The sequence below is a fragment of the Megalobrama amblycephala genome, linkage group LG7 (assembly GCF_018812025.1).
Source record: "Megalobrama amblycephala isolate DHTTF-2021 linkage group LG7, ASM1881202v1, whole genome shotgun sequence".
In the NCBI taxonomy this organism is placed as follows: Eukaryota; Metazoa; Chordata; class Actinopteri; order Cypriniformes; family Xenocyprididae; genus Megalobrama; species Megalobrama amblycephala.
The window spans coordinates 37,114,175-37,140,980 of record NC_063050.1 but is presented as its reverse complement, the minus strand read 5'-3'; the positions used below and the strand labels follow the sequence as shown (position 1 = coordinate 37,140,980).

Sequence of the window (26,806 nt, the reverse complement as noted above, 5' to 3'; positions counted from 1 at the left end):
ATTTAGTGTCTCTGCTGGCCCCGCGTGCCGTGCCCTCAGTGGACCGGCTCATCTTGTTCTCATCCAGTCATTCGTTTTCCTGTGCACCGTGATTGGGTTATATCGAAATATTCATTCATCACACGGAACGACCTTTATTCCACTATCAATCAGAGGGTGTCGTGCGGGTAAAGGCTCTCCTCAGCGGCCCTCCCCCCTCCAGCACTTCCACACAGCACAAACAGCCTGATAATGTTGTGTTGCCTGCCATCCTCTCTTATTACTGCCTCCCAACTCAGATTTATCATCTTCCCCTCCCCTTAAAATCTGTAAAAATAACCTCCACTTTGCGAGCGTGGTTCTTTATCATCCTTTACTTTTAAGCCTCCTTCTTTTATAGTGGCCTTTAATGGGCTTCGCTGATGTGCGTGCGTGAGAGAGAGTGTATTGTACTAATGTTTATGATTATGACAGAGTTATAAAGGAAAATATTCTCCCTGACAGCCCCTTTTATCCAGAAAAGCTTTTGTTGCCATGGAAACACATTTTCGGTGCTCGGAGCACAATGATTGATATATTTTAGTGATGAACAAAACAAAAATATATATCAAAATTATCTCTGATATAAAAAAAAAAAAGTCCCACTAGACACTGTCGCAGGTCTCTGTGTTCAAAATATTTGTTTGTTAATGTGTTTTCGAATAGATGGGAATCAATATTTTAGTGCAGATATTACCTGCTTGTGACAAATGGATGGAAGGGGCAAAAGCGACAGGTAAACAGGTCCATTATGGATATAATGGAATCAAATAACAAACATGATTCATTCTTATATTAAAAAAAGGAGTGACAATATTCTCCCTCCCTTCGGCATTCAGGGTTGTATCTAATGTGTATTCGATGAAATCAATTCCATTTCTGTGCGGCTAACGGTGTTCAACTTGCAGAAATACCACTGAAAACATGCCAGTGCCCAATCTACCCATTCAGTTTTGAACAGGCCTCCTATCAATTATAAAATGTCAGCGCATAAATTCTCCCTGATTTAAAAAACATGAGTGGAAGGCCATCTGATTGACTTAGCTCCGCTCCTAACAAGAAGCAATTTGTACAATGCTATTTCCCCCAGTGAATAGATTGCATGTGGAGAGAACAAATGCGATTACTCCGAGTCTGTGTGTGTAATTTGAGTTCTGCCCTGGATGTGATTCTTTCTATTGGTTTCTATTTTCATTTGTTTATTTAGGCTAAACACATGGGTAATGTGTGCTGTAGAGCCTCCCTGCATTCCCAACAGATGTTTATGTTACACACATTTCATATAAAAAATTAATACTACTATTAATTCACACCTTAATATAATGTACATCATATAAGCCTAATTAATTATAAGTAAGGTTTACTTTAATATAATACGCATGCCACCACAATTCAACTAACAAAGCGTCCATTTACAAGAAGCTCCCGAAATGAATTAGCCTACATATTAACAGATTAGCCTACATGATGTTTATTTGCATCACTTTAAGAGTTTAAGTAATTATAGGGTAACACGAACACTTTAAATTTATCATATCAGAAATCATTTTTGTATAAAATAAAATAAAACCCATTTCAAAATCTTTTTTAATAGAGGCCTTCTTTCGTTAGCAGTTAGCCGTGACCTTCGCTCCCCAGGTACAGAGCGCGCATTCAGCTCACGCCCGCAGTGCGCGCTCCAGTCAAGAGTTCGGCAGCGGCTCGGTAATTAGTCACTGTTAATATTCATTTAACAGACAGCGGCTGTAATTATAAACCCGTGTTCCGTCTTATTAGCCGCTAATTTGTAGTTTACGCAGCGCCTATTGATTATACGCATGGGTTTGTTGAGAGAGTTGAAGCTCGGCTGTTTTTAGAAAATGTTTTATAGGTCTACCTAGACTATCATTGCAATCCAGCAACTGTCAGATATTCAAGGTTGCAAGAAACCTATTTTAATATAGTAATAAAACAAGATCATCTTAAGTGCATGTTAAAGGGATGGTGTCAGCCTAGTCATTTCTCTATGCAAAATGTAAGGAGAATTTCTGAATAATCTTCATAAAACTCATATTTCATATAGCTTTATATGCAATAGTCCATGCAACAAGTTGTTTCCAAGCTCCAAAACGGGACAAAAAAAAAGTTGAATGTTATCATTTGTTTATTTAATGTTCTATTTCCACATTTACAATCTCCATTTTTAAATAGTTAATTTCATTTCAGCATAAAAAAACTCCCATTTGCTATACATATTGCATAGATATTTGGTGCTGGATAGAATACTTAACTGCTGAGATTAGTGCCGCATTACTGATAGAAGATTTATTAAATTGTGATAATAAAAGCCATTATATTGCCATTACACCCACATTAAAACAAGCCACATCATTAACTTTGATTAGACTGCAGTGGAGTTTGTGCTCTAACATAGCCATGGAAGCAAATTACAAGTAATTGCTGCATTAAAAAGCTGGTTATGAGACAGGCTTGACTTCGTTTGTGATTTTCAGCTGGTCATTTGCTTGCTAAATTCCACAGGTCAGATTCTGGCTGAACCCAGTCTTCTCCCATGATGCTTTGCAGAGTGAAGTCTTGAAAATACTCAAGTCGATGACTATTCGGATGAGAGAAGAAATGTTAAGATCATGGTGATGTTAATATCCAATAAAATGGAACCAAAATAGTATTAATATATCTAAACTTACAAGTCTGGTCCCTGTCCTTCTTGCAGGTCTTCTTTAGGAACAGGATACAGAGCCTCGTAGGTCCTTCCTGCACCAGAGCCATGGATGGCGTAGGAGTTCATCTTATTAATGCCCTGAGGGAAATACCTCCAAGGCAGAAGTGCTTCTCCCTTCCATGTGTTGTCCTCTATATTGGCTTTGAATGATAGAGGGAGTTGTTGCTGTGACAGGTAATAGTGAGAAAAGAAAAAAAAAAGAAGCTAATGGTTAGGAATGACATCAGGACATTTCTTAATACTCTATATTTTTCATTTTTATTATATTAAGCATTTCTGCAAGTTTTAATATTAAGATATTTACTGTTATAAACTTTTTAAATTATTTTATTTATTTATTTATTTTAAATTGTGTTTATGTATATATAAGGGTGTGCATTTGTCAATACAAGATCTTGACAAAAAATTAATGCACCTCTTGATGGAAATAAATGTTGATGTTATTTCCATCAAGAGGTGCATCAATTTTTGGCCAAGATCTTGTATTGACAAATGCAAGAGGTGAGCACTCTGTAAAGTCTACTCCAGCACTGTAATGACGATTCAGCAGAGTGAGGATCCATTTGCAGTTTATTTGAGTAGCAAACACAACAATGGCAAGGACGAGGCAGAGGCGGTAACAGGGACAGGCAAGGATCAGGGTATAGGCGGCAAACAAACAAGGTCCAAAGACGAGCAGAGATCAGGGCAGGCAGCAAACGTACAAAGTCCAGGAACAGGCAAAGGTCAGAGAAGGCAGCAGAGAATCAAACACGATGAACAGTCCAATCAGACACAGGTATAACAATCCACAATAAACGCTCAGAAATGATACCCGGGGCAAATCAAGACTTTGCAACATGAGAGTGTGTGTGTGTGTGTGTGTGTGTGTGTGTCATGTGGTGCAGGTGCGTGCAATCAGTCCCTGGAATGAGGGCCTATGGGAAATGCAGTCCGAATTGAAAACAGTCACTATTCAGGTGATGGCTCCCTCCGGTGGTGCGAGGAAGGAGGTGCAGGAGCCTCACTTGTCATAAGCACATCCCAAAGACTTTGAATGAATTTAAGGAATAATTTAATGAATTTTTGTGAAATTATTCTTCATGCTCCCTCCCAAACAATTTTTTTCATTTTTGAGCCTGATGGATACTGACATTGTCATCCTGGAATCTGGCCATGATGTGTCTTCCTACATGGTTGTTTAAGTTTCTTTGTTTATTACATTTTTTACGCCATGTTAGCATCGTGGCTATTTACATGGCAAACACAAAGGTCCATGGTTGTTTATGAAATGAAAAGCTACACACTCAATCTTTCAGAGTTAAAAGAACCGTTACCAAACATATAACATGCTAGAAACATAATAATCACTGTAATAATAAATCATCCATAGACTATTAAGTTCTGCCCTTTATCAGTTTAACACATCCTTGCTAAACAAAAGTATTCACTTCTTTAATTAAAACTTTTTTCTGAGCCCAAACCTTTTAATGTTTGTGAATGTGATATGTAAAATATACGTGCTAAACTGATCAAAGGTGAAAGTAAAGACTGTTATAAATATATCATTGGTTTCCACAAAAATATTAAGCAGCACAACTGTTAAATTGTCATAATATCACAATACTGTACTGTATTTGTACTGTATTTTTGATTAAATACAGCCTTGGTGAGAATTAGAGACTTCTTTCAAAAACATTAAAAACCTTACAGACCCCAAACTTTTAAACAGGAGTGTAAATGTTTGTTAAAAACTGAAAACATTAATAAACTGATGTACAGTGTGCATTTGCTTACCATAAACGCATTATGTTTTCCATTCAGGAGCAGAATAAGGTGTTGTCCATGTCTGTAATATCAAAATATTATTTCAGTTACACATTAGCAATGAAAAAACTGCCTGAAATACAGAGTAGGCTTAACTTACGGGCAGACTTCCACCTCTAGATATTGCTCAGTGTTGCTGTTCAAGAAGAAGGATTCGACCACTGAAAAATAAGTCAGTAGCACAAATTTTAAATATTGCGTGAAAGATAAACAACTTAACTTAGTGTTTCATAAACCTTTTCTTCTAATTCATATTCAAGTTCTCACCAAAGTTAAATCAGACTTTTATTTATCTGGTAATTAGACAGTCCAAGGATCAAAGGTCATGTGTGTATGCAACAAGATCAGTTGATTCCAACAATCTGGTTTAAAAGTATATGAAAGAAAGAAACTGAATCTGTAAACAATATTTGAGCCTTTATTAACAATATATAAGAATGAACATACCCTCATAGTCCCAGAGACCAGGGAACGGCTCTCCAGGTGGTCCGGCTGGTGCAGGGGGGTCGTTAAAGAAAGGAGCAGTCACCTGCATTAACAAACCTTCCTCGCCAGGTGAGAAGCGAATCTTTACCGGCTTATGATCCACAGGTAAGCTGTCCCAGGTGTTTCTGATATAGAACTCCATGGCAGTCAGGAGGATACAACCGCTGCAGACACTGTTAAGCATGGCAAAATCTTATTTTCTTCTATAGCTAGACCTGAAATATTAATAAATGAATATCTAGTTCAGTTCTCAATTTATGTAAATGTGTAAGTATCAATATATGATTTATCCACAGTTCTGTGCTGTATTACGGCTTAAGCAGCTCAGGACACAGGACTGTCTGATATGCAATAAGGTTCAACAGTCATTGATAAGCAATGCATCTGATATCATAAATATGTCACCTGATCAACATATTCATTAATTTGGCCAGAGGAGAACTGGCCTATTTTCTTCCAAGGTTTTTTCTTTTTTCTTTCTCCATTTCTGTCACTGATGGTGTTTAGGTTGGAGTGGACCACTTAATATTCAGTAATATTACTGATTTGACTGCAAATCTTGAACTGAATTGAGCTGTATGATAACACCACTGTCTTCTGCAGTGCTGCTTTTTAATCGGCTTCATTTCAGAATTGACTAATTTTGCAACGTCGACATTGTTGCAACTACTGACGTGAATAAACAGTGAACAGACTTGAGCTGAATAATGACACTGTTGGGTTTTTTTGGCTGCTTCACAGCTGAACTGAAGTCTGTTTGGATCATTGATCATTATTTTCCTGTTTATCGCTGTAAAGCTGATTTGAAACCATTTGTGTTGTATAAAGCGCTATATAAATAAAGATGACTTGATGTCATGGGAAAAACACTTCCTGATTTCTGGCATAGATCAACAAAGCATCCCACAGACGTTTCAGTAGTCAGGCACATAGTCGGTAGTAAATAAGAGAGAATTTATTGAACAAAATGATGAAGTAAAGTATTACCCTATTCGATCACATCGAAGGGCCCCATTTTGTTAGTTCCTCAATTCAAGATAAGAACCATGGGGAAAAAGAGGAACTCCATAAACCACACGGAACCTAAGCGAGTTGGAGTTTCCCTGGAACTTTTTAAAGAGTTGCACCGCGTCCCTGAGGATGAATCTGATTGGCTCTGAGGGTGAATCTGAGCGTCCGTGAAGATGAATCTGATTGGCTTGTAGGCTCTTTAAACTGCAAGGCGGAAGGATTTGGAGGTACTTATAATAACCTCGAGGTCTTCTAATCTTATATTTATTTACAGTTTTCTGCTATTACATAATTTGACATATTACGCGATGAAAAAATAAACATTTATACTTCCCTTAAGGTTTCATGACAGAGTATCCAGGCCATTTATTATGAATTTTGACGTGTAGCCTTTAGCCTGCTAGTTAGCCAGTGTAAATCTCCACCTGGATACCAATGATGCTCAATACTGTTGCTGGGATTACACTCCAGATTCGCTTCTTTCCACTCGCTTAATCTATTGGAGAACGTGTAATAATCTAGTTTAATATTGTACGTTGACTCGATTAAACCAAAATGATAAATGCTAAGGCTGTATAGAGTCAGGTTCAATGGTAAACCAATATTCGTACACAAAGACAGTCTCCAGGGATCATTTATGCTGGCTGTGTATCAACTGACTGTTTCAGTAAGGCAAATTGTTCCCCGTTGCATGCTGCCTACCTACCGACCCACATAATGTTATTATAGTTCTTGATGATACATATTTACAAGGCATATGCTTTGACCTAACAGAGTTTATTGCTGTTGCAGAAACAAAAAATGACAACAGAAGTCGAGTTTCTTCGAGATCAAGGTGAAACGCTCGAACACAGAAATAACAGTGTGCAGATACACGTTCGGTTTTACAATCATACATATTCATCAGTATTTGAACTTTGTTTTGTGTCTTATCAGTGAATCGTTTAAACTCCGTCCTCGGTCGATATCAGGATGAATTTCCTCCTCCCTCCTCAGTGTCACAGGTTAGTTTAATGATGATTAGATGACAATTTTATTGCTTTGTTTGTTGAAACTGTAGATCATTTATAGAATTAATAACATAATGCTCTTATGGTGCACAGTGAATGTTTTCTTAATTATTAAAGGAAGTGTTCACAGCTCAAATAAATATATGAAAAATTCTGTTGTCATCCTCAATCTCATGTTCTTCCAAATCTGTAAGACTTGCTTTCTTCTGTATTACTCAAAAAGGAGATGTTTGGTATGTGAAGACTAACAGCTCTAGTCACCATTCACTGTTATTACTGTCTCTTTCATACAATGGAAGTGAATGGCTTCCAGATAGTTTGGAACAACATGAGAGTAAATTATGACAGAACTTTCATTGTGACAGAGCCAAGTCTGAGGGAAAAACAGAACAATTCCTAATAATAATGAAGGATTGGAGCACTTGTATATAGATAGACACTTAAAAATATTCTTTCACATGTTTTAGGCAGATGACGTGGTCATGGAATCTGCAGCTCCCTGGCTCTCAGACAGAGGGTAAGTTCCTACAGCCAGTTACAAACCTTAATTAGACCACATGTCATAATAAAGAGAAACAAAATTATTTGAGGAATCTGTCCAAAACTTGTTTAAAACTAAAAATGTTATTGTCATTTTTAGACTTTAACAGTCTCTGGCTCAAGTCATCTACTATTTTAACCGTGCAACCACTATTTGTTCACAAAAAATAAAATCTGGAGTTTTCATGAACGCCATACTACTGGAAATAATCTCAAAATAAAAGTTTGTCTGAAATTTCTTCTACTGAATTTAAAAAGAGGTTTGCTAAGGCATAAAATCTTCTTTTATATATATAGTGTATATATAAAAGTGTATATATAGTGGATAGTGTATATAGTGTAGTGTGTGTATATATATATATATATATATATACACTACCCAGCTCTGGATATATAATGAGTTACATGTAATCTGGATTACGTAATCAGATTCCAAAAATCAAGTACTTGTAATTAGAGTAAACTACTTCTTAAATACTCGTAATCAGACTACAGTTACTTTTTTATTTACACAATGGCAGTAAGTTGTTCACAATACACTGATTCTCCTAATTTTTCTTTTTTTTTTTTTTTTTTTTACGTTTAGATTTTTTCATAATAAACCTGCCGCTTTTATACGTTCATGATTCTTCGAGTTTTTCCGGTGATGAGGGGGTAATATAGATGAAATGTATATATAAAAAATAATAATATATGAAATATTGATTAAATATTTGATGTAGCAGTGATATTGCTGTGAATTTGTAATGTTGCTGTTTTCTAAATTTACTTAATTTTAAGTAAATGTGTTTTAAAATCATAAGATGTGATTTTGTTTTCAGTGTTACTATCAGCAAACACTAACAGGTACATTAGTGTTAGTATTTTGAAGTATTAACTGTCCATACATTGCAGTTTTTAAAAGAATCTGTTGAGGCTCTTGTTGGTGAATAGAATATATTTTTTCTTTGTATCTGTCAAAATAGTACAAGATTATCCTACAATATATGTGACATAAGGGTTAGCACAAAAGTAATCTAAATGTAATCCAAAAGTAGTCAGATTACGTTACCAAAAATGTGTAATCTGAGATTATTACTAATTACAAATTTTGTCATGTAATTTGTAATCAGTAATTGATTCACAATTCATAAGTAATCTACCCAGTTCTGTATATATATATATATATATATATATATATATATATATATATATATATATATATATATATATATATATAATCACACACACAGTGCTTAACAAATTGATTAGACCACCACCCAGTACATATATGTAAGGTTTGTGCCACAGCTGTCCTAAACTAACAGTATTGGTGATTACCAAAATCATTTTTTATGTTTCTGTAATAGTCACAGCAGTGTTTGTAATGCTAAAATATAATTATTGTTGCGATTAAATGGATTCAAAGATAGATCGCACAAAAGTTTCTTGTTTTTTTGTTATGTGTGAATAAAGACTATTTAGTTGTCGGTTTGATATTTGCCTAATAAATGACAATAAAAGTTTGTTTTAAACAAGTTAACAGATTCCTAAAATATTTGTTTATATTTATTTGTTATTTATTTATTTTCTCTTCATTATGACGTGGTCTAATAATTTTAAGCTCTCTCTCTCTCTGTGTTCCTATACATTCCTATAATCAAGCTTTATATTTTTTGTGATTTTAAATGTAAAATTATTATATATAGTAGTATACTGTAATTACAGTAATGTTAGTTTAATTGTACTGTTATGTAATCCATGTAATCCAGTACCATGGAACTCTAAATATTAATAGCCTATAATCTTGTTAAACATAATGATGTTGTTTATGACCTGAGTGTGTGTTTTCAGTCTAATGGCTCCTCTAATAGAAGAATATGACAGACACATACAACAGATGGAGATGCAGCTCAAGTTCTATCAGGTACTCATGAAGGCTTACACTATACTACTCTACACAAACACTCACACCACATGAATGCTTGCATTAGAGTGAGGTTTTACAACTGTCAGGGCTTGATGGGTCTGATTTCATGCTGTCAGCTATAAATTGCAGTTTAATCCCAAATCAAATGAATTTGTCTTATAATAAGTTTGCCATTCAAGAGTGCACTTTCTCTATCTCTCTCCATCACCCTCCTCCCACCACTCACTCACACACTTGTTTCTCCCTGTCAAACACTCAGAGGCAGATGACGGACGTCAAAGCAAGCCTGGAGCAGGTGGTTAAAGAAAATGAGCGGTAAGAGCTTTCAAAATGGATCTCCTGCTGATTTCTCCACCTAGACACTAGTTTATTATCGCAGTCAGTCAGTGCTAACAGCTTCTGCAGTGCAAGATGAGGTGCTTCTGGTAATCACAGGACACCCTTTACGTAAATTCACTTTATTATTGGGAGAAAGTTTTGCTGTAATTCAGTGATTGTCTATTTTGTTTACATCTCAATCTGGAAAACTTTGCATCTACCAACAACAATGTACTAAAAATGGAAAAGTTTTTCCTTCACATTTTTTGAAAAGTTTCACATACAGATGACAACATTCTTAAAACGATCCATGTTCACACAGATTCGCGAAAAACGACTAAAAACGCTGTATTATACCTGCCAGGCCAGTAGATGACGATGTCACTTTTCCTGTAAATTGTCATGTAAATGAACGGCCAAATCATATTTTTAGTTGAAAATGGTGTTGTGTAAACACCCCCTAATAGTCAGTATAAAGGACAAAAAAAAATCTGAATTTAAGTAATGAAAAATAACAGCGGCAACAATATTTGCATGTGTAAAAAAAAAAAAAACTACTATGAAAAACGACAGTTAAATCTACAATAGAATATTGTTTCATGATAGATACACTACTATATTGCCAAAAGTTTTGGGACGTCTACCTTTATGTGCACATGAACTTCAATGACATTCCATTCTTAATCCGTAGGGTTTAATATGGAGTTGGCCCACCCTTTGCAGCTATAACAGCCTCAACTCTTCAGGGAAGGCTTTCCACAAGGTTTAGGAGTGTATTTTTGGGAATTCTTCTAGAAGCGCTTTAGAGAGGTCAGGCAGTGATGTTGGCGAGAAGGCCTGGCTCACAGTCTCCGCTCTAATTCATCCCAAAGGTGTTCTATCGGGTTGAGGTCAGGAGGTGCAGGCCAGTCAAGTTCCTCCACACCAAACTCACTCATCCATGTCTTTATGGACCTTGCTTTGTGCACTGGTGTGCAGTCATGTTGGAACAGGAAGGGGCCATCCCCAAACTGTTCCCACAAAGTTGGGAGCATGAAATTGTCCAAAATGTCTTGGTATGCTGATGCATTAAGAGTTCCTTTCACTGGAACTAAGGGGCCAAGCCCAACCCCTGAAATACAACCCCACACTATAATCCCCCTCCACCAAACTTTACACTTGGTACATTGCAGTCAGGCAAGTACCGTTCTCCTGCTCTGACCCCGCTCTGTGATTTAACGTGACCTACCACTTTGTGGCTGAGTTGCTGTTGTTCCCAAATGCTTCCACTTTATGATACCACTAACAGTTGACCGTGGAATATTTATTAGTGAGGAAATGTCACGAATGGACCTAACGCACAGGTGGCAACCTATCACGGTACCACGCTTGAATTCACTGAGCTCCTGAGAGCGACCCATTCTTTCACAAATGTTTGTAGAAGCAGTCTGCTTGCCTAGGTGCTAGGTGATTTTTATACACCTGTGGCCATGGAAGTGATTGGAACAGCTGAATTCATTGATTTGGAGGGGTGGCCCAAAACCTTTGGCAATATAGTGTAGATTGGTTTAATTGGATTATATGTACCAATCAATTACTAGGACTTCAAAGTCATATTATTTTAGAACAAATTAAAGTAAGTCTGCAGATAATTCCTGAAGGTTTATGAAGGCTGACCTTTTGCATTAACTTTTTTTTTTTAATTATTATTATTATTATTATTCTCAGGCTTCATGCAGAGCAGAGAATATCCATTGAAAAGCAGCTGCAGTCTCTGTCCGCTGGAACAGAAGGAGACACGGCAGCGGATGCAATCGCCATCAGCAATCTGGAGGAGCAGGTCAAGTGTGCCGTGGAGGTAAATATCCAGACCTGGTGCATAACCACCTCTAAACTCTCATGAGTCGGTCTGTGCAACAACAAACCCACAGGCACTTTCCTGGCCCTGTATTCCGGCTGTCCTCTGACATGTGCGAGGGGTGATCTGGGGTTATTCTGCCTTTAAAGCTTCATTCTTTAGTTAATATGTGATGCGGCGGGGCAGGTCGTGTTTTGCTGAGGGAAACGGTTTTAATCAGCGTGGAGTACGCTTCAGGTGCTCCCGAGGATTACATATCAACACTTGACATTACGGAGTAATGAGATATTAGTGCGTCACTCATCAAGCGTCCCACTTTCAGCCAGACATTGCACATCTTTGCCCTCCTTTAGGGAGCAGTTCACCAGAATGTCATGCTGCAAATCACATCTAAACCTCTCTAGAGAGTGTGTCAGTTCAAGTCAACCCTCAAGTGACTTATTTTTGAGTTTGTGGACTTTCCACTTTTTCCAATTCATATTCACAGTTATAATTTCTTAATTAACTGAGAATTAAATAATTAGCCATAAATTAAACATCCAGTGAGACATTTTTCTACCTCTTTCTCATCGTAGAGGTGGTAATATACTGATACAGCACAGTTAAGAGGAGTAACTGAATGAAAAATATTATATTATATTATATTATATTATATTATATTATATTATATTATATTATATTATATTATATTATATTATATTATATTATGTATTTTGCAAAATATTGTTTAAAAGTTTCACATTGATTTTGCCAGTTGAATACAAAGTGAAGCAATATCATGAAAATCGCATGATTCTGTACTAGTTGTCCACTCCTTGTCTTGCAAAAAGAAGAATAAAATATTTAAATAGCATCTCTGGTTTAAATCTCATTAGCAAAAAAAGGTGATAGATCTGGGAATATGATTATTCATGCAAATCAGTTTTGCAAACTGCCCATTTTAATGAATCAATGTGAAGCCAGCAATTCATTTGCATTAATACTCAGGAGCATTCATAGACATTTTACATTTTAAAAACTTTTTTTTAAAAACAAGCCAATTTGTGTCAAAATGTAATAGCCAAAACTTTTAAAAACTATAATTGCTATAGTTATAAACAAATCTCTTGCATTCAGCACAAGTAAATATCATAGTTACTGCTGTTACTATAATTAAATCGTGTTTATGAGAGCTATGTTTTTTTTGTTTTGGTTTTTTTTTGTTCTGTACACTGTTCAACCTTTATGCTTCTGGCAGACACTTTTCAAAATGAATAAAATGCAAGGAAAATGTGTTTGCCCTGCCAATAAATCCCATGACTTTGGCATTGTTTGCTTCATGCTTTATAAGTCCATGCTTTACAAACTGAGCTACAGGATAAATATATCATTTCAGTTCAATTAACATTGCTTCTGTACTGTACATTAATTTCACATCTCAGATCTCAAAGATATTTACAGAGGAGTTTAGTCATGAAAGGCCACAATCATAGTGTGTTTAACTTCAGTTTGGTTTTTTTGTGTCTTTAGGAGAAAGAACGGGCTCTTCAGATGTGGCAGACAGCTTCGCAGGAGTTGGATCGTCTTCAGACCCAGTACCAGAGCTCCATGAGTGACGGACAAATACAGGCGGTTGAACGGCAGCACATGCAGGTAGCCAGTGCAAACTCACATTCGTGTTTACATTCTGAACACATTTGAATTTAAAATGCAGGTTTGTTTTCAAACTTGAGGTTTAGCACATATTTGGTGTACAGACAGCTTTATCTGAATCTCTCTTAAACACTTGAATTTTCTCAGAATATGTAATATGATTATTGAACACTAGAGGGCAGTGTTTAACCACATGCAGGCACAGTTAACAGAACAAACAGACCCCCAGCACTTTCATACAATTATACATAAACCAGAAGGCATGCTGAGACGGATTATCTGAATATATGAATTCAATATTAGCTGTTGGCTGTAAAATATTGGCTTAATTTATGGCTTGAAGCTTATTATAATACACATGATTTAATTATTGAAATATTGTCTGTGCTCTTAATGAGGATCACTGTTCTGTTTTAGAATCAGCTGGCACAGATTCAACAACATGCACAGAAGCTCCAGCTGACCAATCAGAAGCTGGAATCGGTAAGGCTGCCTCTTTCAATATGTAAACAGTATTGGTTAAAATCTAAATCTACTGTATTTACTTCCCCCAGTTAATGTCTCTGGTTTTATTGATTTTTCCTAATGAAATAATCTTTTATGGTCATTCACAATGTTATGTAAAACTTTCTGCGCCTTTGAAATAACTTTCTAAAACTTTCTTGTCTCTCATATCGCTTTGCAGCCTCTTTGTTCTCACATAATATCAGTACATTTATTAAGCAGATGTTCAATCCAAAGCAACTTACAAATGAGAAATACAAGCAAATACATTACAATATATCATCCATTTATGTATTTATTTGGTAAATAAACTCCTTTAAACCCTCTTTATTTTGTGATAGTGGCCAAGTGATTGTACATTATCTCTTAAATTATGTCATCGCCCACTTTTCATGTTCCAATTAGATCCAGATGGATAAAATCAAGTCCCTTTTTACATCATTTCCCCCTAAAATTTCTGTTGTACCCAGAAAACATGATGGGAATATAATTTTATTTGTATGGAGGGGTTTTATTCATGATTTTAGTGCCATTCGAGGGTTCTGTGTTTAATCAGTTGTTATGCAATGGTTTTAAAGGCATAATCCTTGCACTGTCTTAGTCACACACACACACACACACACACACACACACACACGTTTTCTCACACTAGTCAGAACGCCACCTGTTTGAGTGAGTGTTGTTCATTGTTCAGCGTGTGTGTGTGTAGTGGTAGTGGAGAGAAACACTACTCTATTCCTAAATATTTAATTAGCAGTGTAGCTCTCACACACCCACCTTTTTCACACCTTGACCTCTAAACAGCCAACGTCCTCTCCTCCGTCCTTCATCCTTGTGAATTTCTTTGAAGTGTGTGTGTTTGGCGTTATGCCCGGCCGGCGTTCATGTCTGTCCTGTCACACTCAGACCAATCAGCAGTTCCTTAAGACGGTGACGGAACAGAGCAGTGAGCTGGAGGAGTTACGCAGCCAACTCAGGTAGTGCTCCAGATGGCCAACTCTTTATGACTTAACCTTGACTCAAGTTCTGTTTTGCTCATGCGTCTATAATTCAGTTAGCTCAGTGTGTTTCTCAAGAGTTGAACTCAACTTTAGTTCAGTCACATTTACTCCAGAAGATTGACTTTTTTTTTTTAAACTGTTCTTCTTGAAATGCATCTAAATCTTTCTGATTTTTAAAGATTGTATTTCCCCGTCTTCTCACTACTATGTTATCAATAAAAAGTAGTAAAAAGATCACATTTATTTAGAAAGTGCTAAAAAATTTTTTTTTAAAAATAAATAAATAAATGTATGTGTTTAATTTCAGGCAAGCAAAACTCGAGCAAAGATCTGCCACGACTAAAGTGGAGGAGATGACCAGACTCCTGCAGAATGTCCAGGATCAGATGCAGAGGAGGGTGAGAGATGTTGCTATAATTGTCCTTATGTAAGTGTTATCACCCTACTGTGTGTTTTCTAATAATGCCATGTCTGTGTGATGGTGCAGGTAGAGGACGCAGCAGAAGCTCACGGTAGAGAGGAAGCGTCTGACCGGAGACTACAGCAACTACAAGCAGCACTGAACCAGCTAGAGGCCAGGTGAAGTCTATATCAATTATGATTTCATGTGTTGATGAAGAAACTGTGCTAGTAATTAGATGTTGTATGTATTATGCACTGGAGTTCAAAAGCTTGGGGTCAGTACAATTTTATATTTATTAATTTATTTTAAATTAGTACTTTTATTCTGCAAGGGTGTGTTAAATTAATCAAAAGAGATGGTAAAAGACATTTATAATGTTACTGTAGGGGAATTTACAGTTAAGACCCGAGGACCAGATATGATGAATCAAGACCAGGAGTCAAAGATGCAATTAATTTAAGAAAATTTTACTGAAGAGAATAGTTTGCAGTTTCATCAGCAGAAGTCGCTTGTAGGCTGCTCTACGTACACATTTAATACAACAGCAGTTATGCTCTTAAAGGTGCCCTAGAACTTTTTTTAAAAAGATGTAATATAAGTCTAAGGTGTCCCCTGAATGTGTCTGTGACGTTTCAGCTCAAAATACCCCATAGATTTTTTTTAATTCATTTTTTTAACTGCTTATTTTGGGGCATCATTATAAATGAGCCGATTCAGAATTTAATTCTCGTGCTCCACGCCCACGGAGCTCTTGCCTTGAACAGTGCATAAACAAAGTTTACACAGCTAATATGTATTACACAGCATGCGTCGGATTATGTGAGTATTGTATACTGTTATATTGTTTACATTTGATTCTGAATGAATTTGAGGCTGTGCTCCGTGGCTAACGGCTAATGCTACACTGTTGGAGAGATTTATAAAGAATGAAGTTGTGTTTATGAATTATACAGACTGCAAGTGTTTAATAATGAAAATAGCGACTGCTCTTGTCTCTGTGAATACAGTAAGAAACGATGGTAACTTTAACCACATTTAACAGTACATTAGCAACATGCTAACGAAACATTTAGAAAGACAATTTACAAATATCACTAAAAATATTATGATATCATGGATCATGTCAGTTATTATTGCTCCATCTGCCATTTTTCACTATTGTTCTTGCTTGCTTACCTAGTCTGATGATTCACCTGTGCAGATCCAGACATTACTGGCTGCCCTTGTGTAATGCCTTTCATAATGTTGGGAACATGGGCTGGCATATGCAAATATTGGGGGCGTACACCCCGACTTTTACGTAACAGTCGTGTTATGTTGAGATTCGCCTGTTCTTTGGAGGTCTTTTAAACAAATGAGATTTATATACGAAGGAGGAAACAATGGAGTTTGAGACTCACTGTATGTCATTTCCATGTACTGAACTCTTGTTATTTGACTATGCCAAGATAAATTCAATTTTTCATTCGAGGGCACCTTTAACAGTTCACTAAATTACGTCATTACTTCAGGTTGAATGATTCTGATTGATTAAGACATTAATAAACATAGAAAATCTCTACATATGGACATGGACAAATACTTTGAAGCATATCTCCATTGATTATCCACATGACAATAGGGGTCCTGGTTTAGACATGAAGTGACCCACCAAGGTCACGTACCAGCGTTTCTAGGCAGTTTGTCTGAAGATGGTCATTTCATCTCCCTTGGGTGCCAGTTGTTCCCCTCACGGAAGCCAGGACCTGTAACAAAGGATACTGATGCACAGATACACAGCTTCTTCAAGGTTGGAGTTGGTCAAGGTCTAGCTCTGATCAGGAAACTTTCCCAAAACATACTGATGAAATGTATTTTTCTCTCAGTAAGAGGATCAGACAATATTCTTCATTATTCTCTTGTGATTGAAGATGAAAAGTAAAGTGCTTTAACTGTGTATTGGTCATGTACTAGACAGGCCCTTTGACCTCAGTGACCTAGGCTATCAGAGTCAGCTAGAGAATAAATATATGTTTTAACGTGTTTGGTGCTTCTCTCAAAAACAAGGAGAGAGCATGTTCCAGTGAGAAGACATATAATTATATAACTACTTAAATCTCATAAGCTTGAAGAAGTCATTCAAATTGTTTAATATTTAGAAGGATAAATATCGATTAATTACTTGAATACCAACCAACCAAAAGGATAGTTATTGAAGCGGCAGTGAATCAAGAATTCACCCATTCATTACAAGTGATTTTTCTTTCAAATAAATGCTGTTAAAATATACTATAAATGTTCTTAAAGGTGCTCTAGATTCAAAATTTGAATTTACCTTGGCGTAGTTGAATAACAAGAGTTCAGTACATGGAAAAGACATACATTGAGTTTCAAACTCCATTGCTTTCTCTTTCTTATGTAAATCTCATTTGTTTAAAAGACTTCCGGAAAACACGCGGATCTCAACATAACACCGACTGTTGTGTAACAGCATACAGCATACAGCAACACAACGCCCCAATATTTGCATATGCCAGCCCATGTTCCCAACATTATGAAAGGCATTAGACAAGGGCAGCCAGTAACGTCTGGATCTGCACAGGTGAATCAACAGACTAGGTAAGCAAGAACAACAGTGAAAATGGCAGATGGAGCAATAATAACTGACATGATCCATGATAGTATGATATTTTTAGTGATATTTGTAAATTGTCTATCTAAATGTTTCGTTAGCATGTTGCTAATGTACTGTTAAATGTGGTTAAAGTTACCATCATTTCTTACTGAATTCACGGAGACAAGAGTCGTTGCTATTTTCATTTTTAAACACTTGCAGTCTGTATAATTCATAAACACAACTTCATTCTTTATAAATCTCTCCAACAGTGTAGCATTAGCCGTTAGCCACGGAGCACAGCCTCAAACTCATAGAGAATCAAATATAAACATCAAAATAAATACTTTACTCACATAATTCGAAGCATGCATACAGCATGCATGACGAACATCTTGTAAAGATCCATTTGAGGGTTATATTAGCTGTGTGAACTTTGTAAATGTGCTGTAATATAATCGAGAGCTTGTGTGGCAGGGAGCACGTGAATTAAAGGGGCGGCGCGCTGAAAAAGATCAGTGCATAGTTAATGATGCCCCAAAATAGGCAGTTAAAAAAATTAATTTAAAAAAGTCTATGGGATATTTTGAGCTGAAACTTCACAGACACATTCAGGGGACACTTAGACTTATATTACATCTTGTGAAAAAGCATTCTTGGGCACCTTTAAATAAGACTAGAGTAATGATGCTGAAAATTTAGCTTAGCCGTCATGGGAATAAATTATATTTTAAAATGTTTTTAAATAGAAAAGTCATTTTGAATTGTAATAATATTTCACAATATTAATGTTTTTCTGCATTTTTATCAATGCAGTCTTGGTGAGCACAAGATACATTTAAAAAATTTTATACAATCTTACTGACCTCAAACTTTGAGGTGTGGTGAACGTGATGTTTTAAGGCCTGTTCATACCAAGTCCAAAATAACTAACGGACATGAAAACTATTCACACATGGCTGATGAAAAAATGTTTTGTCCCTTTCTTAAAAAAAAAAAAAAATTCATTTGAATTCATTGTTGGAATTAATTAATTGTATATTAAATGTATAATGCATATATGTGTTTATGTGTAAAAAAAACCCCCAAAAAAACAATACATTTCCGAATATAGAAAAAGAATAATCTTTTATATTACCTCATTTATTTTTGCAATAAGTGGAGGAGTTTGTATATATTGTTTCCTTTTAATATCTTGTTGGAAGTATGGATGTTATTTTATTTGTGTATTTGTTTGCTTTCCAGACTCAAAGCTGCGACGCAGGATTCTGAGTCAGTGCGCAGGAAGCAGACGGAGTGGGAGCGGCAAGTGGGAGAACTGCAGGGTCGCTGCTCCTCTCTTGAAGAAGAGAAATTTGAAGCCCTCAGTCGCCTCCGCAACTCCATCCAGCTGGCTGAGGAGGCCTCGCTTCAGAGAGAACAGGTCACGCTCCAAATAACCACACCGCACAGCCCCAATACATACTCTGTTCTATACGTACCTGACTTCATATTATCAAAAATAATTTTATGTGTATGTTACTGTAGGCTCAGCTGAGGGAGAAACAGAGAGCAGAAGAGCTGGAGAAGATGAAAGACGCCATGAAGCAGCTGATCCAGGATGCTGCCTTGCGCACCAGGAAAGAGGTGATCACAGCCAGGGTTCTTGAACTCAGCAAAGGGGACAAAAGAATAAGCTGGAGGCGTCAGGTCTACTCTCAGCCAGGTTAAATTAGGCTCTGCTCCAACCCTCGTGAGCTTAACTAGACAATGTTTTAGGCATCATGAGGGCCCTTTGGGGAACTATCCCCCAAGAACTAAATTTTCCCCTAGGGCCATTTTGGCCAGTAGGAACTCTGAAGCGACGTAAGCCGGCAGACAGCAGCGTCATTTAAGCGTGGCATTCAACAATGTCAAAAACTGGAGGATTGAAGATGCTGTGATCGGAGCTGTGTTTTAGTTGTGTGTCATGGGTTTCCTGATGATAGAATGTATAAGTAATGCGATTGAAATGGCTAAGAGGCGAAATCTCCTACGACAACTCGCAGTGCTACATATCATCAAGGCTGAGAAAAGAACACAGCGCCGTAGACAAAGGTGACCAGTAAATGCTATCTATCGCTCTTTTCCATGTCCGTGCAGTAAGTATATGTAAACTGTGTATGTAAAACATGGCTTTTTACAAATGGCGGGTGCCAGTGTTTCATATGGCCATGGTCATACACTTACGTCACTGGAAGTTCCTGTTGTGCTGGGTTAAACCCTGCTCTGAAGTAATTTAGTTCCCCCAAAAGGTGTTCGTATAACTAAAATCGTTCCCAGTGCAGTGCGAACACGCTAAAAAGCGGTACTTCCGCCAATAGTTATAGGAACGATGACAACGTTCTTCTGGTGCAAAAGCCCTTATAGTTCTTTTGAAAATTGAAAACAATTGAAAATAAAGCTTTGAGGGATCTATGTATGCTTCGTTTAATGCAAGGTACAAATATTTTGGTCAGGTGAACCTTTTTGACATAAAGTATTTACTTGCAGTACCTCCTGAAACTTGAAGTTAACATTTCAATAATTCAACAACACACTTGCATGTTTGGGTTTCTCTGAATTTGGTCACATGACATGCAGGTAAAAAAAATATATACTTTTACTAAATTAATATTTTAAGTAAAGTCTTTTCTTTTGATGTTTTTTCTTTTGTTTTTATTTTCAGAAATTATGTCTCATAGTTACGAATATTTTCTTTTCCTCCTTTTTTAGGTTGAGAGTGTTCGTAAGCAGTGTAACGTTCAGATTCATCGCATGGCCGAGGAGCTGTCTGCCCTGCAGCTGGTGACGCATTCATCATCAGCATATGTACAGATGTGTACAGCAACAACTGTTGCTAATGTATATTAACATATTTCCTGTGGTTGCGTGTAGGAATGTGCCGATAAAGAGACACAGATTGAAAGAGCCCATCGGGAGAGAAAAGCTGTGGAAGAGGAGCTGGAAAAGGTGAAAATAAATGCACGTTTTTACTCATACATAATTACATGGCAGTAAGGCTGTATGTTGCTGTGATATCACAGTGAATGGGTGTTATAAGGTATCATGTGACACAATTATGAATTATTTTAATATTTATATACATACATAAGATGGATGGACGCATAGATTTCTTTCACATTATTACTGTTTTTATTGTATTTTTGCTATTACTTTGGTAATCATAAGAGACTTCTTTCAAAATCATTAATCAAATTGTGTGTGTGTTGTAGGTCTATAAAGAGGGCCGAGTTGGAGAGCCTGAGATGAGGAAGATGGAGGCTCTCCATCAGAGATGTTTAAATGCAGAACGACTGAAGGATGAAACGCAACTCACACTCAACAGCACGAAAAACAAGATGAAGAAGATGGAGATGGAGTGAGAACACACACACACACACACACACACACACACACTTAACTAGACAGAGAGCAAATATAAGGGTGCGTCCATAATGGTTTCCATCCTCCTCTGTGCTTGTGTAGGTATTCGGAGGAGCTGTCGCGCTGTCAGGAGGAGGTGCGGAGGCTGCAGTCAGGGCTGACAAGCGCGAGAGAGGAGAGCACAGCCATCAGTGAGGAGAGAGTCACACTGCAGCAAGAGAACCAGCAGCTGCACAGAGACATGGAAGCACTCCGCAAAGAGTGTGCACTGGCTCAGAGACGAGCCAAACAACAGGTTACTAACAACTGCATTCTGATACACAGTGACACAAAGCTGTTGTTTGTCATTTAATGGATAAAATCATTTACACACCTTCATGTAATTTCAAACCATTTCTTTTGTGTATGGTCTATTTTTTTTTTTTTTTTTGACCCCATTGACTTTTTATTAGATGAAAAAACATTCTTCAGAATATATTTTTTGTTCCTCAGAAGAAAGGTGAACTATCCCTTTAAGTAATTTTTAAGGGCTGTGTCATAGAGAACTGATTTTTCGTAGCCTTGACGTCACAACCATGAGCACATTAATAATAATAACAAATTGTATTTTTTTATAGCGCCTTTAAAAGTTGCATCTCAGAGTGCCTTACAAATATTAAATAAAAATAGGAAAGAACAAAATGAAAATGTACATCAAAGCAATTTAAGAAAAAAAAAATTCAATTCACATTTATTTGTGTAGCGCTTTTCACAATACATACTTTTTCAAAGTAGCTTTACAGAAAATGCATGTCAACATTACAATTTATAGTCATCTGTTATCAGGTGACTGTCCAAATTTTGTAATTTCAGAAATGTACATATACAAATCATGCAGTTAGCTAACAATGTATTAATTTAAAGCAGAAACAATGAGCTCATTGAAGTAATGAATACATGTTAACAATGAATATATAAAATGTTAAAACTGCAAAATAAAAATATCAGGGCTTTTTAGCCACAGAGAAAGATAACCAGGGGGGCAGTCTTGCAATGTTTCTGAGATGAAAAAAAAAAATTTATAACAGTATTCTGGACATGAGGGTCAAATGTTAAATTTGTGTCAAATATCACCCCCATATTTTTTAATTTAGTTTGAAACTCCAGAGCAGAGCCATCCACATTTAGGGTTAAAGAACCAGCTGTATGTATTTGGTGGGGTGAACCAATGAGCATAAGCACAGTCTTGTTACTGTTGAGACTAAGAAAATTGAGACATCCATATTTATCTCTTTAACTGGTTCTTTGTGTGTGTAGGTGTCTTCGATGCAGCAGGAGCTGTGTGTGAAGGAGCAGAGTTTGGAGTCCAGGCTGAGAGAGATGGAGGAGAGCAGTAAAAACTCCAGCGCTGGTTTGACCAGACTGCTGCTCGCTCAACAGAAAACCATCAGCCGCTACAAAGACGAGGCCAAGAACCTCACACAGGCTTTCCAGCAGAAACTCAGCAGCCTCAGGTGAACGCTTAAACACACTTGGCACGCACAGATCCCACAGAAGTGTTGTTTGCCAAGGCAAGAATTGCTAAAAAAAAAAAAACGTATTTTTACCATCATTAAAACATTAGCTTCCATATAAAAGACTTATTACTATTAAATGTAATCTGAACTTTATTGAATAAAGATGGTCAAGTCTAGATTGCAGCATCAAGAAGTTACATGAGATGATTGTGGTCATTGCAGGTCAGAGTTGAACAGACAGAAACAGCGTGTTCAGGAACTGGAGATCCAGATGGAAGCTGATCATCAGAAAATGCTGGATGTGTGTACAGCACAAGCACATTTGTTTCTACCTAGAAAGATGTTGTATACTGTAAGTGATTGAATATCTGTGGGGTTTTCAATGAGTAATGTCGTCATTTCTGTCTCTAGTATGAGAGGCAGGTTTCAGAGCACCAGGAGAAAAACACTCGTCTGCAGCGGCGTCTTTCTCAGGCAGAGCAACGTGCAGCAAGTGCTTCACAACAGGTAAACATGTCATATTGGATATTTACACACTTCCTGCCTATTGAGTGCAACATGTTTCCATGGCCTGTTCTGAAAGTATTTTTCCCATAGACATTTTAAGCCATGAACCAAACCAACCAGATATCAGAGTCAAACTTTGATTAAAGCAAAAAAAAAAAAAAAAGTATTTAAGAATAAGACAAAAGTACAAGACTGTACTTTAATGATGGAAAGAACTACAATCCGTTGAAGCATTAAATTAACTAAATACTATGTAAAAATATATATACACACAAACACACACACACACACCTTTAAATGAATAGTTTTATATTTTATTATATATATATATATATATATATATATATATATATATATATATATATATATATATATATATATATATATATATATATATAATATACACACACTCACCAGCAACTTTATTAGGTAAACATGTTCTATCTAATCAGCCAATCACATGACTATAACTCAATGCATTTAGACATGTAGACATGATCAAGATGACATGTTGAAGTTTAAACTGAGTATCAGAAAGGTGATTTAAGTGACTTTAATCGTGGCTTGGTTGTTGGTGCCAGATGGGCAGGTCTGAGTATTTCAAAAACTGCTGATCTACTGGGATTTTCATGCACAACCATCTCGGGTTTACAGAGAATGGTTCGAAAAAGAGAAAATATCCAGTGAGCGGCAGTTCTGTGGGTTAGACGTCAGAGGAGAATGTCCAGACTCGTTCCAGCTGATAGAAAGGCAACAGTAACTCAAATAACCACTTGTTACAACCAAGGTGTGCAGAAGAGCATCTCTGAACGCACAACACGTCAAACCTTGAAGCAGATAGGCTACAGCAGCATCAGATCACACTGGGTGCCACTCCTGTCAGCAAAGAACAGAAAGCTGAGGCTACAATTCGCACAGGCTCACTTGCCTGTGACATTCTGATGGTAGGGTCAGAGTTTGGCGTAAACAACATGAAAGCATAGATCCATCCTGCCTTGTATCAACGGTTCAGTCTGGTGCTGGTGGTTTAATGATGTGGGGATATTCTCTTGGCCCCTTAGAACAAATTGAGTAACTTTAAAGGCCACAGCAAACCTGAGTTTTGTTTGCTGACCATGTCCATCTTCTGTTGGCTACTTCTAGCAGGATAACGTGCCATGTCATAAAGCTCAAATCATCTCAAACTGGTTTCATGACAATGAGTTCACTGTACTCAAATGGCCTCCACAGGCACCAGATCTCAATCCAGTAGAGCACTTTAGGGATGTGGTGAAACAGGAGATTCACATCATGCATGTCCAGCTGATAAATCTGCAGTAACTGAGTGATTCTGTCATGTCAATATTGACCAAAATATCTGAAGAATGTTTCCAGCACCTTGTTGGATCTATGACATGAAGAATTGAGACAGTTCTGAAGGCAAAAAGGGGTCCAACCTGGTACTAACAAGGTGTACAAAATAAAAGTTGTTTCTATATACTCACCTGACACTTTTTTTAATGTATATATATGTGTATGCATATTTTGCAATAGGTAGTTTGAGAGAGTAGAGAAACAGCAGTGCTTAATGGGAGCGAATGGCCACTCAAGTGTTCCTTTGTTGCGGCTTTGATTGGTGGAAGTTTTTTGTAGAATCATTGGTAATGTAGTTTGTCATCAGGAATTCCACTGTTGAACAGCATTATTAAAAAAAAAAATTAATTCCCCTTTGAAGAAAATAAATGGGATTTTTACTTTCACAACTCAACTGTTGCCCTGTGTAGCTGCTGGACAAAGGGTGCACAGAACCCACTCTAAACTGCTTTTTCTCTTTCAGCTGAATGTGATGTCACAACGGAGAAAAGCTGCATCCATGATGGATCTTGAGACTTTATCATAGATAAACAGCAACTGGTATTTGTTGCATCATCTTCTTCTAAATAAGCACCCTGATCAGTTTGTCACTAATCGTTTAGTGGCAAGAGCTTTAACTAACAGGCTTCCTCATGTTCATTTGATAATTATTTTAATAAATGAGAGATTGGTGGAATTACTGCAGCATTATTTTTATTTTTTTTCTGGTGAATGTAATAAACTGTATGCATTTGTTTCAAAGATGCCTGTCAAAGTTACTACCAGGCCAATATATATATTTTTTTTTTAAATTACCAGTTTTAATAATTGCATACAGATGATTTTGTGGTCTTGAACATATTTTGTACTAGCTTGTGCCATTGTAAGATTTGACTAATAAATGCAATAATTTATACCACAAAACCTGCATATATGATGCATCCTAATTTTGAAAGTGATTTCTAAGACCTGGAAAAGTCATTGAAATACAATCTAGTTTTGTCAAGCAAAGTAAAAAAAAATTAGTAAACATTAGCAAATGCACAAAAAACTTTCTTAATTATGAAAGCCTGTTTCCACAATAGTCAAGTAAAATATGACTAAGTCATAACGATAAGAAACATGAGTTACTGTAATAAAATGCAGGGAAAAAAATCAAATATTACTGTAATAATGAAACTTTCATAAAGATTTAATGTCATTAAAGAAAAATTCTCTTGGCCATAAATATCATTTTTGTCATTAAAAATGCTTTATCTCGTAATAAACATTCTCATAATTATGGCAACAGCGCATAAGAAACTACAGTACATCATTGCAGTTTATCAGTTATGTTTTGTCAAAACAGTTAAAAGTATGTCTGCACACAAGAGCATTTAAGGACAAAAACCTGACAAATGTGAACAATGTGTTGGTGTAGCAACCATGGTATAAGTGTAATTGACTCCAAACCTGATTTCCAACAATTCCAAAACCCATCATCAATCAGTTCTTTCTTGTATGAGAATAACAATTTCGAATTCTAAATTTTATTTATAAATGTTTAACTCTCATGCACTGTTCGATTTCTGGTGATTGCCTGTAAGGTCCGGGTCAAAGTGATCCTAATTGGATTTTGAAAAGAAATGACAGAGCAATAAATAAATAGCGATAGATTCTTCATTTGTGATGTGGTGCCAAACTATAACACACGCTCTGATTCTTTCCGTATGTTTTTTCTATGTTTTAGGGATTGAATTCAAATCAAATATTAACAGTACTGCCCAACTTCTGAATAGGGTGCCTACTTCGTAAATATTTTGAAAAGTATGGAAAAATATGGTTCAGATCACTCTAACCATAAATGGAAATCAAAGAGTCCTTATATGGTCACCGGTGGAGTCTGGATGTCATCTAATGAAAAAGTTTGGTACTGCACACAAACAACCTTACTGAAAGTTTTTTTCAATTCATTTGGCACAGAACTTAAGATATTTAGCTTTAATTTTCTTAGTGTTGAACATGTTTTGTTAAATTTATATAAAATATAAAAAATATGTATTTTAAAATTTTAAACAATAAAATTTTTTTATACAATCTGTGAAGGGTTCCCTTTAAAAAGATCTCAAACTTAAGTCTGTGCTCTGAACCATTCAAGATTTTTAACATTTTAAGTTGGAAAAGTCATGTTCATATCTATGCTCAAAAAGTGGGACAGACAACAGGTAAACAACTTTATATTTTCACAAACTTTGAAAATAAAAAGCTGTTAAACTCAGTAAGACACTGGCACCTCAGGACTAGAGTTGAGGAGTTCT

General features: G+C 36.4%; 2 protein-coding genes across 5 annotated transcripts; one reads left to right on the top strand and one right to left on the bottom strand.

Annotated features, from left to right (window-relative positions):
* Positions 1 to 2,143: 2,143 nt before the first annotated feature.
* Positions 2,144 to 6,161, bottom strand: lg7h4orf33 (linkage group 7 C4orf33 homolog). 2 transcript variants are annotated; one of them, XM_048197319.1, is made up of 6 exons: positions 6,020 to 6,161; positions 4,994 to 5,205; positions 4,647 to 4,707; positions 4,517 to 4,568; positions 2,706 to 2,905; positions 2,144 to 2,614 (listed from the first exon to the last, which is right to left on the bottom strand). In XM_048197319.1, the coding sequence occupies exons 2-6, from the start codon at positions 5,172 to 5,174 to the stop codon at positions 2,515 to 2,517; spliced, it is 594 nt and encodes a 197-aa protein (XP_048053276.1). In that variant the 5' UTR covers positions 5,175 to 5,205; positions 6,020 to 6,161; the 3' UTR covers positions 2,144 to 2,514. The 2 variants fall into 2 exon arrangements, with proteins under 2 accessions (XP_048053276.1, XP_048053275.1); XM_048197318.1 differs by having other exon boundaries at positions 4,994 to 5,247; positions 6,020 to 6,136.
* Positions 6,162 to 6,171: 10 nt separating this feature from the next.
* On the top strand, positions 6,172 to 25,271 carry sclt1 (sodium channel and clathrin linker 1). Of its 3 annotated transcripts, none has more exons than XM_048197314.1 (22): positions 6,172 to 6,270; positions 6,836 to 6,878; positions 6,980 to 7,047; positions 7,521 to 7,570; positions 9,427 to 9,499; positions 9,762 to 9,817; positions 11,528 to 11,657; positions 13,167 to 13,289; positions 13,707 to 13,772; positions 14,700 to 14,770; positions 15,102 to 15,192; positions 15,282 to 15,373; positions 19,036 to 19,213; positions 19,318 to 19,416; positions 20,524 to 20,595; positions 20,686 to 20,760; positions 21,024 to 21,169; positions 21,277 to 21,469; positions 22,471 to 22,667; positions 22,893 to 22,971; positions 23,082 to 23,177; positions 24,994 to 25,271. In XM_048197314.1, the coding sequence occupies exons 2-22, from the start codon at positions 6,845 to 6,847 to the stop codon at positions 25,054 to 25,056; spliced, it is 2,052 nt and encodes a 683-aa protein (XP_048053271.1). In that variant the 5' UTR covers positions 6,172 to 6,270; positions 6,836 to 6,844; the 3' UTR covers positions 25,057 to 25,271. The 3 variants fall into 3 exon arrangements, with proteins under 3 accessions (XP_048053271.1, XP_048053270.1, XP_048053269.1); XM_048197313.1 differs by lacking the exon at positions 6,172 to 6,270 and adding an exon at positions 6,319 to 6,710; XM_048197312.1 differs by lacking the exon at positions 6,172 to 6,270 and adding an exon at positions 6,319 to 6,710 and having other exon boundaries at positions 6,818 to 6,878.
* Positions 25,272 to 26,806: the final 1,535 nt, after the last annotated feature.

Coding starts and splice junctions, on each gene's coding strand:
- lg7h4orf33 (XM_048197318.1), bottom strand. CDS start 5,216: ATGCTTAACAGTGTCTGCAGCGGTTGTATCCTCCTGACTGCCATGGAG. Junction 4,708..4,993: donor TGGTCTCTGGGACTATGAGG/GTATGTTCATTC, acceptor CTTATTTTTCAG/TGGTCGAATCCTTCTTCTTG. Junction 2,906..4,516: donor GAAAACATAATGCGTTTATG/GTAAGCAAATGC, acceptor TACCTGTCACAG/CAACAACTCCCTCTATCATT.
- sclt1 (XM_048197312.1), top strand. CDS start 6,606: ATGCTAAGGCTGTATAGAGTCAGGTTCAATGGTAAACCAATATTCGTA. Junction 7,048..7,520: donor CTCCCTCCTCAGTGTCACAG/GTTAGTTTAATG, acceptor CACATGTTTTAG/GCAGATGACGTGGTCATGGA. Junction 23,178..24,993: donor CAGCAAGTGCTTCACAACAG/GTAAACATGTCA, acceptor TTTCTCTTTCAG/CTGAATGTGATGTCACAACG.